This window comes from Condylura cristata, unplaced genomic scaffold, assembly GCF_000260355.1.
Source record: "Condylura cristata isolate star-nosed mole 26May11 unplaced genomic scaffold, ConCri1.0 scaffold00006, whole genome shotgun sequence".
NCBI classification, from domain to species: domain Eukaryota; kingdom Metazoa; phylum Chordata; class Mammalia; order Eulipotyphla; family Talpidae; genus Condylura; species Condylura cristata.
Window position 1 is genome coordinate 20,659,283 of NW_004567107.1, and position 16,990 is coordinate 20,676,272.

A 16,990-nucleotide genomic window follows, 5' to 3' on the forward strand; every position below is an offset into this window, starting at 1 on the left:
AAATGAACTAACAGGTCTTTTGAAGAAAAACAAGTGCGTAAGTCAGGAATTCCATGAAATCCAGAAGATGAACATTGAGCATGTAAGACAAATTTTAGAGTGTGACCAAAAAATGTACCTCCTATGAAACTGAAAATCAACATGTACTGGGAAGTGATACATCCAAAAATGTTTCTTTATAATTTTAATGTTTCAAAATTCATTATCATCCTACTAATCTCCCATCAACTACAGTCTTAGGAAGAAAAGTGTTATTCTCTGGTTAAAATTTAGGTTATCAAGCATAACCCTCTCAGATTTAGTCTTATCCTTTAAAATCTTAAGGCAGTCCATTTTAACATGGCAGCTAATTTTATTACTTGGAAAATGTATGTACAGATGAACAACAGGAATGATTCAAGTGGACAATTTTTAAAAGTCAAAAAACACCAACAGGAGTCATATGAAAATTTAATATGGCATTGTATTTGCAATAATAAGAGAGCAGGATTTTCTCCAACAGCACCCTTCACAACTGCCATGTTTTCATCATTCAACAAGTCTACTCACTTCCGACGGGTGTGGTCCAGTCCACTGTCCGGTATTGCTTCCAATTTTGCATTTTTCTGCCCACAGATATTTCCATAGCTGTCGTATCCTGACACTAGTCTCGCTGCTGCACCTGTTGCTACTGAAAAGCCACAAATAAATCCCTAGGGGGGGAAAAAAACAGAAAAACATACAAATAAACATCTCAATAGCAACAGTCACTACTTGATACGATAATGAGCTTCTTTTGTGTGTTGTCGGGAACAAAGACCTATCTTTCCTATTGCAAACACTATTCCACTGTTTTCCTTGGATTTCACATGAGCAGCACAAAGAAATCCACAGGGAAACACTATTTACTACTATAACAAAACAAATCTCAAGCTTTTACATCATGCGATTGCCTTTGCATTTTATAATAATAGCAGCAGCTTCTCTGTAATGAACATCTGCTCTGTGCCAGGTTCTGTCTTAGGTGCTTACCATACATTATCTCTAATCCTCAAGATGAGGAAACTGAGGTCCAGAGAGGTTAAGTAAGTTACCCAAGGCCATAGAAGCAAAGACAGTTGAAAAACATAGGATCAAATTAGGCTTTCTTTGTTCTTTTGTCTTATCTAATAGTAGAGGAGTTCTGTTATATGAACAACAGCAAGGGATGAAAAAAGATATTCAAAGAAGAATTAAGTATGAGGGTTTTGAAGTATTAATATTACTTCAGTACAATATTACTTGTTTTCTTCATACATTAATGCTACACGCAAGAGTCACTACGTATTTTCTTAAAAATGGAGACTCAGGACCCTCCCTGGTGGCAGAAAAGAGTTAAAGCTCAGTACTACAGCACTGTGAAGCTAGTAGCCACAGGAGCTTCAGCAAGAGTTCAGTTCTGGGAGGTGACCTACATGGCCCGGCAGACCTCTCCTGTCTCACCCACCTCTCCTGTCTGCACCCTCAGTAGTGCACTTCGTTGATCTGCCTGTTCTGCTCCACACTCTGTCTCTGGTGAAACCTTTCACTACCCCTGCACTGGCCTATACCCCAGTTCTGTATGCATGAACAAATAAAATCTTAAAAAGAGGCAAGGGCAATAGGACAAAAGTTCTTTCACTTCATGGGACTATTCTTCATTACAGTGCCAAATGCAAACAGTAGATATTTCAGAAACTCATTGTGTTTGTTAAGTCTGTACTGACCAGAACAAAGCAATTAAAATACTCAAACACTCAACTGTAGACTGCCAGGTGTAAGAACAGGATGTAAGGTAAAACATCCCTGATAAAATGATAGTAGTAGGAGAAAAGACAATAACAGGACAAATGGAACTTCTTGCAACTTGGTCATTAAAAAATTGGGTGTCTCTTATGTTTATTTAAGTGACTAATGAAAGCAAAGATTATAACTGTTTAACTCACAGTCAAGCATCTTGAGCAACACTTATCTAAGCAGGTGCTAAATTTTAGGCCTACAGTATAAATACTGTACTCACATGTAATGCCTCAGAAAAAAGTATATCCCTTGAAATACAGTTTCCAAAAAAAAAAGCTAGCAAACACTTTAACACTTTTACAAAACAACTCCTGCTTTTACTGTACAGGTCAAAAAAGGGAAGGCAGAGAATAGAGCACATAGCTCTAGCTATTAGAAAACTTCTTGAACCCACTATGCTTTGTATGAAACAGTAGAGATTATCCCTGATTCCTTAAACTCTAGCACTCTGATTCTCTGCCAAGTTACTTCAGCTCTCTGTACCTTAATTTACTTGCCTGTAAAATGGAAATAATGAGTATGTGGTTCATAAGGCTGCTATAAGGATTAAGTGAAATAATCCAGTAAATCAGCAAGAATCCTACTTTGTACAAAGTAAGTGCTCAATAAATATCAGCTTTATTGTCATCAGGAATGAGAACATGTTGTAAGGAAAAGACTGTCGGCTGTGGAGCAACATAAATCCGTACTGATCATAGAGTACTGATGACTCCAGTTTCTGCTTGTGTGACAAGTAATTGTGTTTCTGTGTGCTCATCTATACTCTGGAGGTAAACTACTTTCAACAAAGACTGCTGTGAAAATTATGGGAGATAACATGCAAAGTGACTGCCCAATAAATGTTAGTGCCCTTCTGCCTCAAAGCAACAGTAAACTGCGAACACTGGAGTTAGACATGGCTGGTCAGTATCATACCACACAAAAGTACACCAGCATGCCATTTTAATCATATCCTTCCTCAAAGTAGGAACCCCTATACTGAACAAAAACTGGAAAAAGAGGTATCGATTAGGGAGATTAATGGCTAATCCTTCAAATATAGTTCATAAAGATGCATCACAGAATAATAAAATGAGAATCTAAAAAGACCTGGATTTAAACACTTTCTCCACCACTCACTCACTGTATGTGTGTGTCTTTGATTCAAATGCCTTAGACTGTTTCCTCCCCATTCCTAACACCGAGTACCTAAATAGAATCATCTATTTCACAGTCTACTGATGAGGACTAAATGAGATAATGCATGTTTAACCCCTCGCTGGTCTGGTATGTGGCAGATGATTGGTACCTGGTAGATGTTAATGGTAAATTTCAATGTGAGAGTCAAACTAAAGAGGTTGACAACAGTAACAAGGGACTAGCCAAACATCCCTTTAGTTCTGTACTTTAGAACAAAAGTTTCTAAGGGAAAGAAGTTGAAATACTTCCAGTAATTTTGCTACTACAAAGAAACTTTCAGACCACAATTATTAGCTTCCTTCACTACTAATCAAAAATAGCAAAGCTCTGGACTAATTAAAAGATTATGTTCTTTTTTCATGTTTTTATAGAAATTTTCTTCTGTTTGATAAGTGCTCTGTGTGAAAGATTTCTTTTAATGCTTCTGGTTTCCCCTCTTAACTACTTTTTAACATAGTTAGAAGAAGCTACCTCACATCCCTCTGGGATGTAGTCAAAGTATAAGTTATAAATGCTACATATATGTGATAAAATGGGACACCACCATAGTTTGCATAGGCCATTTAAACTTACAGTCATTTCCAAAACATTGGAGGAGAGACATTAAGAAGCTGCAGGGGAGAAAGGAAGGAGAATAGTAAGCTAATAATATAGGAAGAAACCATGACTGTTATCCCAGGGCCTTCCCATAAGGTACAACATGACAATGGGGAGCTAGGCCAAATATAATTAAAAGTACCATTTTTAAATAAAAAACAATTTTTTTGAAGTCCAAATTCAGGAAGTAATCTAGTTTCAAAAGAGAAAATAATGTGCCACATGAAATTAAAATAGGAGAGAGAAGCTTTACAGAATATACTAAATAATAGAATGGTTGCATAGAGGACAAAGTGACATTCAACAGAAGAAAATCACACATCAATAAAGCAAATGATAAGGGGAATGAGTAAAGCTTTTATAAGCCTATAATATGGAACAATCACTAGAGACTTTCACACCTAAAGCCTACATGATATAATTGAGCAGGGCTGAGTTTTTGAAAAAGGTCCTTCTTCACTTCTGCCCTTTCTTTCCTGAGAATCCTGAGAAAGAAGCAAATGGACCCAGCAAACAGGATAGAATTTGATGCCTGAAACAGAATTAATATATGCAAACTAAAAAATAATTACATATTTTTGCCATTCTGGCCAGATTTCTGTATTTTCTTAAAATTTTAATAAATGTGGGCCCTCCCTGGTGGCACAACAGGTTAAAGCGCAGCACTATGAAGCTATCCACAGCCACTGCAGCATGAGTTCGAACTCCAACCAGGGAGGTGACCCACATGGTGCAGCAGACATTTCCTGACCTGCCCACTGCTCCCCGCAGCAGAGTATTTCACTCTATCTGCTGGTTCTGCTCCCTACTCAATGTCTGGTGAATCCTGTCACCCTGCTCCCCTATATCTGGCCTGTTACCACAGTTGTATGTATAAATAAATAAATAAATATTTAAAGAAATTTTTTAATAAGTACATTTTTCTGAGATAAAGTAAAAAGGAGAAATATATGAATGATGAGAAAAATTAGGTAATATCCAATAAGCATTTATTTGGCATATACAAATGCAAGGTGTGGCATGAAGTAAAAAGGCTAAAATAATGCTTGCTCTGAAAGAATTGTAATGTTCTCAAAAGAGAAGAAAATAATAGGGCAAGAGTGAGCAAAATCAGAGGTGCTCAGTTGCACAGGCAACTCGAGAAAGAAACACAGATTAAGAAACGCTGAGAAATGAACCAAACTCTTCCACAAGTATTTCTTTTGCCTCTCTGAGCCTCATTTTCCTTATCTGCTACAAGTATTGGCTAATCAATAAAAACTTTTCCTTTTCTGAAATTTTTATGATTCTAAGGAAAAGTAACTACAGGTAAAATTTTCCAGCTTTAAGCTGGAAGAAGCGTAAAGCTATTTGGGCCACTACAGTAACTAAGAATTAAAACCAAGAGTAAATTAACAGCCAGTGGATTTAAATGAACTGTTAAGTAATTAAAATGGTAGATTTTATGTTATATAAATTTTACTATAAAAAAGGGAAAGAAAAAAATAAAAGATTTTATAGAAAGCAGGTAATCATTTGGATCAGGTAACCTTATTTTTTTTACACGCTGTACTTTCTACTCTAGGATGCTGCCAAAGCAGAGACCATTAACACAGGTGATTAAATACTGCAGTGGGTCCTTCACTTCGTGCTGCATGTTCAACAGTAGTTAATGAGGTAGAAACACTATGCTCTGGGAACGAGACTGATGCAATAAAACAAAAAAGGCCCTTGAAAGAGGCCTGAAGGGACAACCTATGTGATGTTATCGCCTATACCCAGCTCTAGTTCAGATCATTCTCCATAATGTCAACTCTGCATTTCCAACTGCTTGATCTTACCCAAACATTCCCATTCCACATGTTCCCAAGTCATTTTCCTTCCTGCCTACACCTTATCTCTAGTTGCAGCATCAATCCTCTACTAGCCTGCACACTGAAGACAGAAAGTGAGGGAGTCTCCCTGGTGGCACAGGGTTGAGGACAGCACTATCAAACTATCGCCAGACCTGTAGCACTGAGTTCAATCCCCAGCCTGCCAGGAACGTGGCCCAGAGCTGTCTGGCCAGCTGTTCCCCTCAGCAATGTATTTCAGTCAACTCCCCCGTCCTGCTCCCCACTGTGTCTCGGGTGAGTCCTGTCACTCTCCACTGCACCTCTGGTCTACACCCCAGGTCTTTATTCACTCATAAATAAAGTAAATCTTTAAAAAAAATAAAAATAAAAGTACACACAGTGGGTCTTAATCATCATCACATTGAAATCAACAAAATATTAATTAGCACTGCATTAAAACATTTCAGTAAACAAGTCCTTACTCTCAAGTCACCCCAAATCAACCCATTAAAATTAATTATTGCACTTTCCTGAGTTATTTTAGCATGGAGAACCAAAGCCCCTTGAGTGGCAGATATATGATTTTTATAAACATAATTTTGAAAGGTCAGCTGCTATTCATTCCAAGGTTAAATGGGAGGGGAGGGGACTAATGCTGTTAGCAAAGACTCTTTTCCACACCCACATGTATATTTGTGCATGCTGCTGCATTCAGTTGCTATATGAAATACTCTTGAACAATATCTTTAAAATCTTAGGAAGGAAATGGATTACTCTCAGGTTTCCTAAATACCCTACATATTTAGGATAAGCCTAGAGGTTTGGTGACTCTGGGCTATCTATAGCACTTAAAACTAACACTCAGTTTACTGGATTCATCATCATCTCTCTCTCTCTTTTTTAATGTTTTCTTTTCCTTTTTAGGAGCAGACTGATAGCCAGAATTATACCTATTAGTCATGATTAGGGTTTTTCTGAGATTCTCACATGCCATTTGTAAGGTGGGCAGTTACACAGAAACACAGTAAGATTTTCCTATAGCACTTCTATAAAAAGCAGGAGGGGGGTAGATAGTTAAAATACACAGTGGAAAAAGGCTGCCTGAGGTAACATTATTGTGTTTTGAGCTATAAAAGCTAAGAAAGTAAAAGCAACACCATCTGCACAGTCCTCTCGAAGAAAGTGAGAGAAAAGAGTACTAGTCTAGACATTAAAAGACTGGGGCTGAGTCCTCCCTGGTGGCCTAAGGGTTAGTCTCAGAGCTATCAACACCACAGACTGAGTTGAATCCCAGGCAGGGCACTGCCCACATGGCATAGCAGACTATACTGCTCCCTTCTGCAGTGTATTTCAGTAGATGTACCTGTTCTGCTCCCCACTCTGTCTCTAATGAATCCTCTCACCAACCCACCTATGCCTACCTCCGTGCCCCCTCAACTTCTGACCTATATCCCAACCACTGGCCTATACCCCATGTCTTCTATGCATAAGTAAATCTTTTTTATTTTTTAATTTTTCTTTTTAGATTTGTTCATATAGATCTGGGGTACAGGCTAGAGATGCAGAGGGTGAGAGGATTCACCCGAGACAGAGAGGGGAGCAGAACAGGCAGACAGAAGAAAGGGGGAGGTGTCTGGAGGGGTCTGCCATACCACGTGGATCACCTCTGGGGCAGGCGATCAAACTCATGTGGAAGTGGCTTAAGCTTCAAGCTTCTTAGTGCTGTGCCTTAACCCGCTGTGCCACCAGGGAGGGCCCACATAAGTAAATCTTTAAAAAAAAGTGTGTTTAAAAAAAGGCAGGGGAGGGTTCCTACCTGGTGGTGCAATGGATTAAAGCACAGCACTATGACCACCACAACATGAGTTCGATCCCCAGCCAGGGAGGTGATCGACATGATGCAGCAGACTTCTCCTGAACTGCCTGCTGCTCCCCTCAGCAGTGTATTTCAGTACATCTGCCTGTTCTGCTTCCTGCTCTGTCTCTGTTGAATCCTCTCACTGTCCCCACACCTCTGTCTGGCCTGTACCCCAGTTCTGTATGCATTAATGAATAAATCTTTTGGAAAAAAAAAAAAAAAGCTATCTTTCTTTTAAAAAAATGCTTGGGGCCAGTTGCTAGCTCTGCATCAACTAGCAGTGTGGCCTTGGAATGGTCATTTCCATCTCTGGGTTTGATCTTTTCAATATGTAAAGGAGGCTGATGAACCAGATGACAATTTCCAAGTCTTTTAGTTCTAAACACAAGCTAGTTGTTTTTTTTTTTTTAAAGGTTTATTTGTGCATACAGAACTGGGGTACAGGCCAGAGGCTCAGGGGTGGTGAGAGGCTTCACCAGAGACAGAGTGGGGAGCAGAACAGGCAGATCGACGAAGTACACTGCTGAGGGGAGCAGCGGGCGGGTCAGGACAGGTCTGCCGCGCCATGTGGTCACCTCCAGGGCAGGCGGGGATCGAACTCATGCGGAAGCAGCTCCAGATTCTCAGTGCTGTGCTTTAACCCGCTGCGCCACCAGGGAGGGCCAACACAAGCTAGTTTTAAAACAGCTGTTTTCTATCTCTTTTTCCAGCCTAGCACACAGGCAATGACTCTGCAGTGCCCAAGCAGGATGCGTCGGAAACTCCTGCAGGGCAGAACAAGTATGAAATTTGAACACGCACACCCCCAACACTTTGCACCAGGGACTCTGCTCCTCCATCCTCTTCACCCATTGGAAAATCACCAGGTCCCTGATCTCCAACTGAGAGATGCCACTCATTACAGTAGACACAGCAGGCAGCGGAGGCCTCATATGGGTAAAAAGGGGAAGAAGCAGAGAGCTTCCTTCCTCTAGGAAAAACTAAAAAATGTCAGAATTGGAAGCATTATAGAGATCATCTAGCAAACCTCTAATTTTATACAAAGAACACCAACTCCCTAAAAGGAAAACTGATAGGCACAGAGTCTCAATAGGCTTGTGTGACTGGGCTGGTTATGTACTCAGGACCCCTGATTCCATGGCCAGGTTTCTGTTGACCACCCCATCAATATCACAAGTCACAGAAATTTTTGTTGAGTGCTCCAGCTTGCTTTCTGGAGCTCTAATTATGCTATAATTTTGACTTCACTTGTCATGTGGATACAAAAAATATATAAACAATCAAAGGGTACAAAACCCACTGAACTGTATAGGAGAAAAATAACCTGCATCAGTGGTATCCTAGAATCTCCAGTTAAAATCAATTCAGGAGTAGTTTAAAAACCAATCAGTAGATAAATAACAAGCCCCCTCTTTCAACCAATCCTCCCTTTATATTATTCCCTTGGATCAGGAGTTCAGGATCTGATCCCCTGGAAAACTTTCCTTACCATCCCAATGCAGAAGAGGATAAAAAGCAGCAGCCATGGTATGTCTGTGCAGCTGCGGTCCTCCAGTGGCTTCCATTCTCTTTTGGAACTCTAATTGAAAATATAAGAGTAGTAAAGATTAAATTTAGTTAAAATTGGAAAAGCACAAAACACATTTACACCTACATCCCATCTTTGCCCCACAAGTTTCTGTGAATGCAGAAGTTGCAACTCAAGTACCGGTCACCTTTCTGTGAAGTTTATCCTAACTCCTACCTTTCTGCCTGATCAGACCAAGTTCTGATGCCAGTGGCTTTTTTGGCATCCTGTTAAGAGTGCTTATTTAGTAGGCTGACTTGCCATTTGTTGAGCTGTGTGCCCCAGCAGATTGTGAGGTTTGCTAGAGAACAGATCACTTCTCATTTTTCATGCATCTAATGTGAGGCCCGAGGGTTCATGATACGTACTTAGTAAGGACTTTTAAAAATGAATAAGCAAACAAATTCTTCCAATTCCAGTCTTAGTGATAGTAGATTCTTTGTGTGCCCAGATGCTAGACTTTAAAATGCAGAATGTGCGTTTTATATGTTCTCTTCTTCTATTCATTAAAGCAAATTCCTATTCAGGGGTAGTCTTCTAAGTCTACCAAATTCAAGACCATAAAACGAAATTAAAACATTTTTACAGGCAGATCTGGGTAACTTGAAAACCACTATCCACAGATTTTTATTTTGTTTCTGGAAGGCGTAGTTTTTAGATCAAACACAGAGATTCCCTAAAGAACAAGGAGCATTCTAAAAGTTAATTTACAAAGTATTGATTGGAGTTCTGATTGCCTTTTTTTCTTATAGCAATAGTCTTAGTTTCTCAAGTCGGTCCACAAATTCCTTTTAACCAGAATGTAATTGAAATGGCACCCCTGAGCTTTTTAATGAACAAAAATTCCCGAGTCTCACATCCTCTCCTAGGAAGACTACCCAGAGAAGAGGGAGAAAATGTAGCCTTCAGAAATCTATGGGGGGAAAATCCTTGCAAAAAGGTTGATGCTTCCAGTGTCTTTCAAAACTGGATCCAAGAACCTATCCAGCAGATATGTTAGCAGAAAGCGATACAAGCAGAAGAGGGCTGAAGATAAAGGAGCCCACTGGTATAAATTAGTATTGAGAATACAAGTGTGGGGAATGAGTTCTCAATCAGTTTGGCTTAGCTTTCCTTTAAAACAATAGTTTTTATCTATATACTTAATGAAAGCTACAAATTCCTTTCTTAGGAAATAAGCATGTATTTGCAAAATTTTCATAAAAGTTTAGGGAATTTAGACCACAGATTCAAAAGTTCAACTTTAAAATATCTATCACTATTGAGGGCAGAGAGTTTGAGCTACCACCATCTGCTAACTAGACTAATGTCTTTGTTCTTATTTTGTATCTTACACTGTTCAATTGTTCAACAAAAATACCACCACCCTTGATTGTTTCCAGACACCCACACAAGAAACAAAAGGGCACTAGTTAGTCATGGGGGGAGGGGACTCACCCTCAGACTCTTGCATTAAAAGAGTGAGTAAGCACCTTTTTCCAACGAATAGCATAATGGATAAATAACTCTTGTTATTTCACTGGTTCTATCATTAGTTAGCTACATGACTTTAGATAAATCACTTCATCTATCTGGATGGCAGGAAAGATTCTGATTAGATAGCTTGTGTTTCTTCCAACTCTAAAATCTATGGTCAGGAACACAGTTTTGTGAAAAATTTTGTGATGTAAGAAAGAACTGGCAAAATGACTTGATATAATTATTTTTGTGTTATTCAATTAAGAGTGCTTGAATTGTGGTCTGTATTTCAAAAGAAACTTGCTCATGGTATGAATTAAGAATTCTTCTTGTGTTAAATAGTTTCAGTCTTGCACAATATCCCTCACGGTAAAATTACTTACAAACACAGGATTAGGATACCACCTTGAAATTCATTATATTTACTCTCCATAGAATTCTAAAGCAACAGTTTTGTATGTGTACACACAAACACACACATGCACACGAATGGAAGTGGAAGGAGCCTCACATTATCTACAACTATCTTCTAAATATTGTTCTTTATACCAACATTCAATTTTGTTAATGCTTAAATTTCATCTAATCTTAACTAGAAAACACAAAGATGCAACAGCTCAAAAATTCAATTCTACTTTCTGTGTGCCCTTTCTGGGGCAAATATATATAAAAAAAACTTTCTCTAAGTGCCAAATATATACAAAATCTTTAACTAGGGATAAGAAGTAGAGAGAGGTTAGAGACTTCATATAAAAATAGTGACATGAGAAAAAAGGATTGTTGCTTCATCACTTTTCAATTTGATTGAAGATTCAAGTCTTGGTTATTATCATTCACCAATATATATCTTGCAATATACATCTTGCAGATCACCTTCTCCCTACAGTGAAAAAATCCTTTTACCAGGTGGACTTTTCCATTAAAAGGCATTAAAGAGTATTAAAGCTGCGTTCCCCCTTCTTTTAGTAAAATTTTTGATTTAATAGTGCCATATTTCAGTTTAGCTGCTATTTTTAATGCTATCAGTTATTGACTACTATTAACTAAATATCTTACTCAAAGCTTTATGTACATTATATCTTGTCTTTAAAACAACTCTCTGATGTAGGTACCATCCTATTTCACAGATGAAGCGACTTGGATTCAGAAGTTAAATGATCAACTCAAGATTTTACAACCGTGCAATGAAAATTTGAGCCTGTCTGTAATTGAGAATTCAAATCTGATGCGAATATCATTTATTTGAACTAGTAAAAAGCAACCCCCCACCCCCGCACGCATACACACACACACATTAAGGAGCCAACCTGTTAATTTAATATAGCCAAACCAACAAGCACAGAGAAAGAGAGTGAGTTATTTTATGAGCCATGAAACCTCTCAAGTGAGTCAGAAAATACAACAGTTGAAAATTTTTAATGATTCTTTAACAGATTGAACCAAGTGGTAACTGGATTTAATAATCTCGGTTTCTTCCAATTAAAATCCACATAGACCTAACAAAAGTAGAATATCTTACAAAAGCACTTTTTGAAAGTGCTTTTTACCCCTCTCTTAGATTCCACATGAAAGTAATAAGGCTGTCAACAAATATTAGGTTCCTTCTCCTTCACAGAATCTTAACAATTAGGAATAATAGAACCAAAGTAACCACACAGTGCTAGTCCCCACCCAGGGAAGGGAAAGGGAGGAGCTTATTCAAGGACACACATTTATTTTACAAAACATCTGACTCTCAGAAACATTTCTGTTACATGATAGATTCTTAATTCTCCTACTTAGTAAACGAGAAAACCAAGGTTCTGAGAAAATAAGTGGAAATCAGATTTCTGAAACCTAACTCATCAAATTTTAGAAAAGAGACTGAAACAAGAAAAAGAGTTAAGGAAATACAAGGCAGTATCAAATGATATAACTGGATCTCTAGGAGACAATAGAGTGAAGTGGAAATATTTGAAGAAATAATGACTAAGAATTTTCCTAAAAGAAATCAAAGCACAGATTCAACAACCTCAGAGAATGTCAAACAGGATAAATAGCATGGACATACTCCTAGATATCTTAATTTCAAATTGTTGGAAACCAAAGATAAAAAGATTATCTTGATGGGCATATCACATATAGAACAACAATGTTTAAGCAAACCTCATCAGAAATTATAAAATGCTGAATGACATCTTTAAATTGATAAAATAAATTGACTCAGAATTCTACCAGAAATGAAGACTTTCCAGACAAATAAAACCTAAGAGAATGTACTGCCAGCAGACCTGGATTATGAAAAATGTTAAAAGAAAGCTCTCTAGACAGAAAGAACATGATACCAGAAAAACCTGAATAGAGGTTAAAAAACCCCCAAAATAAAATATTTTTAAAGTTTTTTTTTAAAAAGGTGTGACTATGGCCCTCCCTGGTGGCGCAGCGGGTTAAAGCACAGCACTAAGAAGCTAAAGCCACTTCTGCATGAGTTCGATTCCCGCCTGCCCCGGAGGTGACCACATGGCGTGGCAGACCTCTCCTGACCCGCCCACTGCTCCCCTCAGCAGTGTACTTCCTCTATCTGCCTGTTCTGCTCCCCGCTCTGTCTCTGGTGAATTCTCTCACCCTCCGCATCTCTGGCCTATAACCCAGTTCTGTACAAATAAATAAATAAATCTTTAAAAAAAAAAAAAAAGGTGTGACTATGTTTAATGACCTTCATATTACAATTATTTTTTTCTCATACTGATACAAGGTTAATAATCTAGAGGCAAGATTGCAATTTTAATCCTAGTGCTAGACCATAAAAAAGTTCTAAATCACATCACAGTGGACATCCTCTTCTCTCAGATATAAAATATCCTTAAAATTAGGGAGAAAGAATGTTTAACATCTTCACGCTCTTTCCTCTATTTTGCTCAAATAGTTTAAAGAAAAACTTCCCATCTTATCTCATAAAAGTCAAAACTGGCATTTATGTCACAGAGCCCACATTCACTTTGAGAGCTAACAGCTAAACTTATGGCTTTCCTATGAATTTGATATGCTCTAGCAGGAACGTGTATCTTTAAAGAAATAAACCTGTAACATTTTTAAAACTTAAATTTCCTTGCTAATTTTAAAGAACATATAGTTGTTGATAAATACATTTGTGGATGATAGTAAAACACAAAGATTTTGAAGGCAAGAGATCTATCAGAGTCAAGTTAGGTCAAATCAAGTATGACCAAAGGGCATCCACAGTAACAGGGCAGAAGACAGGGTGGGTAAAGGCAGGAAGCAAATCAGGTGAGAAAATAGCTGGCTGATGTGAATCTAGTTCATAGAAACAGGTAGGGTTAAAGAATTAAGAAGACAGAAAAGATTTGAGAGACAACAGCAACAATCCAGAGTTAAGACCACGAGTAAACCAGGTCTCAAATTTGGAGGCAGCCAGGTTCCAAAATCCAGGAAATCAGAAGACATATACTGGTGATACATCCAATGGCAAAGACCAAAAGTTTCCTGTCCTCCTTCTGTTCTCTGTGCTTAAGACTTCGAAGGAAGTACTCTCTCACTTGGGAATGAATCTCAGGAACTCTGAGTGGTGTTAATATTTATCTGAAGAACCAATGAAATGTTGTATGTTGTCTGAAAATCAAGTTACTCCTTAGTAAAACTGGCTACAACCATCCTGTAGCACATGCTCCATTATTTTCAGCTCTACAAAAAACCAGGTATATCAAGGAAAGATTCATAGCATTAGGTGATGCTATGATAATGTTACAAGAATCTTTTGGGAAGCTTTGCACCTCAGTGTTAATTAGGAAACTGAGCTCTGGCTTAGTAGGAGAGAAGCAAACAAAATACTATGGTAACTATCATGAATGATGCCAAAACACAGATGTATAAAAAGTACTACAGAGTTTGGTAACCATAAACAAATGCTTTGTGAGGCCTGTTAAAATTACCTCATAAACTTCTAAAGCAAACAGTAAAACAATGACTCTGGTGTCTAAAACAGAATTTGTTTTGGACCCAAAACTTACTAAAAATGCTAGGTAGCAATCATGGTTAAATATGTTCTACCAAATAAGAATTATTCAACTCAGAAATGCTTAGTAGCATTAAACAAACATAACATAAGCTAGCTTAAAACAACCCCAAAAAATCTGCCATTTTTTCAGTTCATGAAATCCAGTTTGTTTGTTTTTTTAATACTAATTTTATGGTTTCTCCTGTTAGGAAGGGGTTTTTCAGTCTTGGCACTGAAAAAAAAAATCTTTTGCTTCTTGACAAAATTAGCACAGGGTTATTCTTACTAATCTACTAGAATATTTTCATGTTGCTATCATTGGCAAGTTTCCTACCAATAGGAAGTACTATCTGGATATATATGCAGAGTGGTGGCAATTCAGAATTTCTGATGAGTTAAAGGACCACAGACTTCATTTCCCCAGAGAAAAGTCACATTCATCTACATTCAAATCAACACTAATGGCAGCTTGGAAGCCTGGCAAGAAGGAAGTGGTTTCTAGGCAGGTTAGCCCTGCAAATGAAGGCCAGGCCAGCATGGATTCGAAGACTACATGGGGTAACAGTTCTCAACTGTATTGCTAGTCATACCTCCATGTTTTTATCAGGCGGTAGATAACTAAGCATTGAGCGTAAAAACAGAATCCCTGGTGGTGCAGTGGGTTAAAGCACAGCATTAAGAAGCTAAAGCCACTTCAGCATGAGTTCGATCCCCACCCCGGAGATGACCCATATGGCACAGCAGACCTCTCCTGACATAGGCTATGCTACCTATACTGTCTTATGACAAGGTCCAGGCAATGGGGAAGACTCCTGAGAAGATGGAGGCTGCTTGGTTCCCAAGAAGACATACAAAGGGGGGTTTTGGTTCCCAACAAGACATACTAAGGGGAGTCTCCATAGCAATGCTTACCGAACTACCTTGTACTTGTTCTTGGCTAATAGTAATTGTATTTGATCACCAAGTGATTCCTGGCCCTCTTGTTAGCTGCCTAACTGGACATCAATAACTGGTTACAAAAATTGTTTAATAATTGACAATGGTTTTCTCAGCAGAGTACCTTAGCATAAATCAAGAATGTAGATTGTCTTTAAAAATATGGATAAAATATGATTAGGATGTACTTCCTCCTGGGACAGTTTGGAACCTGAGAAAGGATTGTTCATAGGAGGACTTAAAGATTTGCTGCTTTATTTGAGAAGCTGACTAGAATGATTGATCATGCTGAAAAAAATGGGGATGCCGATTGTTTTGGGTGTTTTTTTTTTTTTTTATGATCAAAAGAATTTCTTTGTAACATATAACCACAAGTTTCGGTATAGCCATGGACATTAATTGTTAAAGATTTGCTTCAATGCCCATACTAATGCAATCTCACTGCTTTGAAATTGTTTAAATAAAGAACTGCTGAAGTTTTCGGCAGGAGATACTTGCACCACTAGAGTGTCAATGTCTACCTCATTGCTCATTTTGCTGACAAGGCCTCATCCTTTGGGAAAAAGACCCCTGACCGGCCACCTGTCAGAGCTAGACTTTGACACCTGGCGTGGTCTCTGACACTCTCCTGACCAGCTAGCTCGCTGCCCCCCTCAGCAGTATACTTCATTAATCGGCCTGTTCTGCTCCCCACTCTGTCTTTTCTGTGGTGTATCCTCTCACCACCCCTTCACCTCTGGCCTGTACCCCAGTTCTATATGCATAAATAAATAAATATTTAAAAATAGCAAACAGAATCAAGATTATCCATTAGAACGTCACTGATGCATGCCTGCATTCCTACAGCTCAGCAATAAGGAAAGTGAAGGGGGTAGGCTAGGAATCTCAATAACCTCAAGCCTCCCCTAGTAAAAGCTATGAACGCCAGCCTTCACGTATGCCTAGAACCTGGCACACAGAGCCCATCCCTGCTGCTGTTCCCAGATTCTAGTAAAACTAGTTATGCCAATGAAGGCCAAATCAAACTGAAATGTGGCTGCTCATCTAGCAGATTCCTAACATATATCCTTTAGAAGTGTTAATAATTTATTGCATCTCAGTTTCTCCCCTCCCCGATTTTCCCATCCCTGCTTCCTGAGACCATTTCCAAACAATGCCAGCCCCTCTGCTGCTGTTTTCTGTGTCTTAACTACTCATTGGCACAGTAGCAGTTACCCAGACCATGACTTATAATGCTTCCACAATGGTTTGATTGTATGATGGTACAAAAGTAACCATACAATAGAAACAATAATTCAAATTTGGAATTTTGATCTTTTCCAGGATGAGCAATAAGTGAAATATTGTGAAGCTGGGCAGCAATAGCAAAGCCCAGCTGCAGTCTCCAGGGTAAACAGTGCTACTCTACAGACTATTTTCACTTCTAGGGCAATATTCAATAAATTACATGAGACAGTCAACCCTTTTTTATAAAGCAGGCTTTGTGTTAGATGATTTACCCAACTATAGGCCTATGCAAGTGTGCTGATCATGTTTAAAGTCAGCTAAGCTCAGCTAGGACATCTGTAAGTGAGGTGCACTAAATGCATTTTTCAACAGGCTATTTTTGATGTACACTGGATTTATCTGGATGTAATCCCACCACAGTGGAGGAAAGTTTGTAATGGTCACTGAATGCATCTCCAAGATTACTGCTCTTGGCATTTGTATGATTTAAGTATGTCTTGTGGCAAACACTGACCCATCTGTGAAGACTTTATTTTGTTTTGGGTGAACGTGTCTTACACAAA

The 16,990-nt window shown here is 38.5% G+C and overlaps 1 protein-coding gene across 3 annotated transcripts in view; it reads right to left on the minus strand.

The window, feature by feature from the left end:
• Positions 1–16,990, minus strand: part of SLC44A1 (solute carrier family 44 (choline transporter), member 1) — a 156,011-nt gene that overhangs the window by 106,301 nt on the left and 32,720 nt on the right. For all 3 annotated transcript variants that reach the window (XM_012721388.1, XM_004677460.2, XM_012721387.1), the window contains exons 2-3: positions 8,735–8,824; positions 550–692 (exon numbers count right to left, since the gene is read on the minus strand). In XM_012721388.1, the coding sequence (XP_012576842.1) occupies positions 550–692; positions 8,735–8,824 (233 nt within the window). The remainder of the gene's footprint in view (positions 1–549; positions 693–8,734; positions 8,825–16,990) is intronic.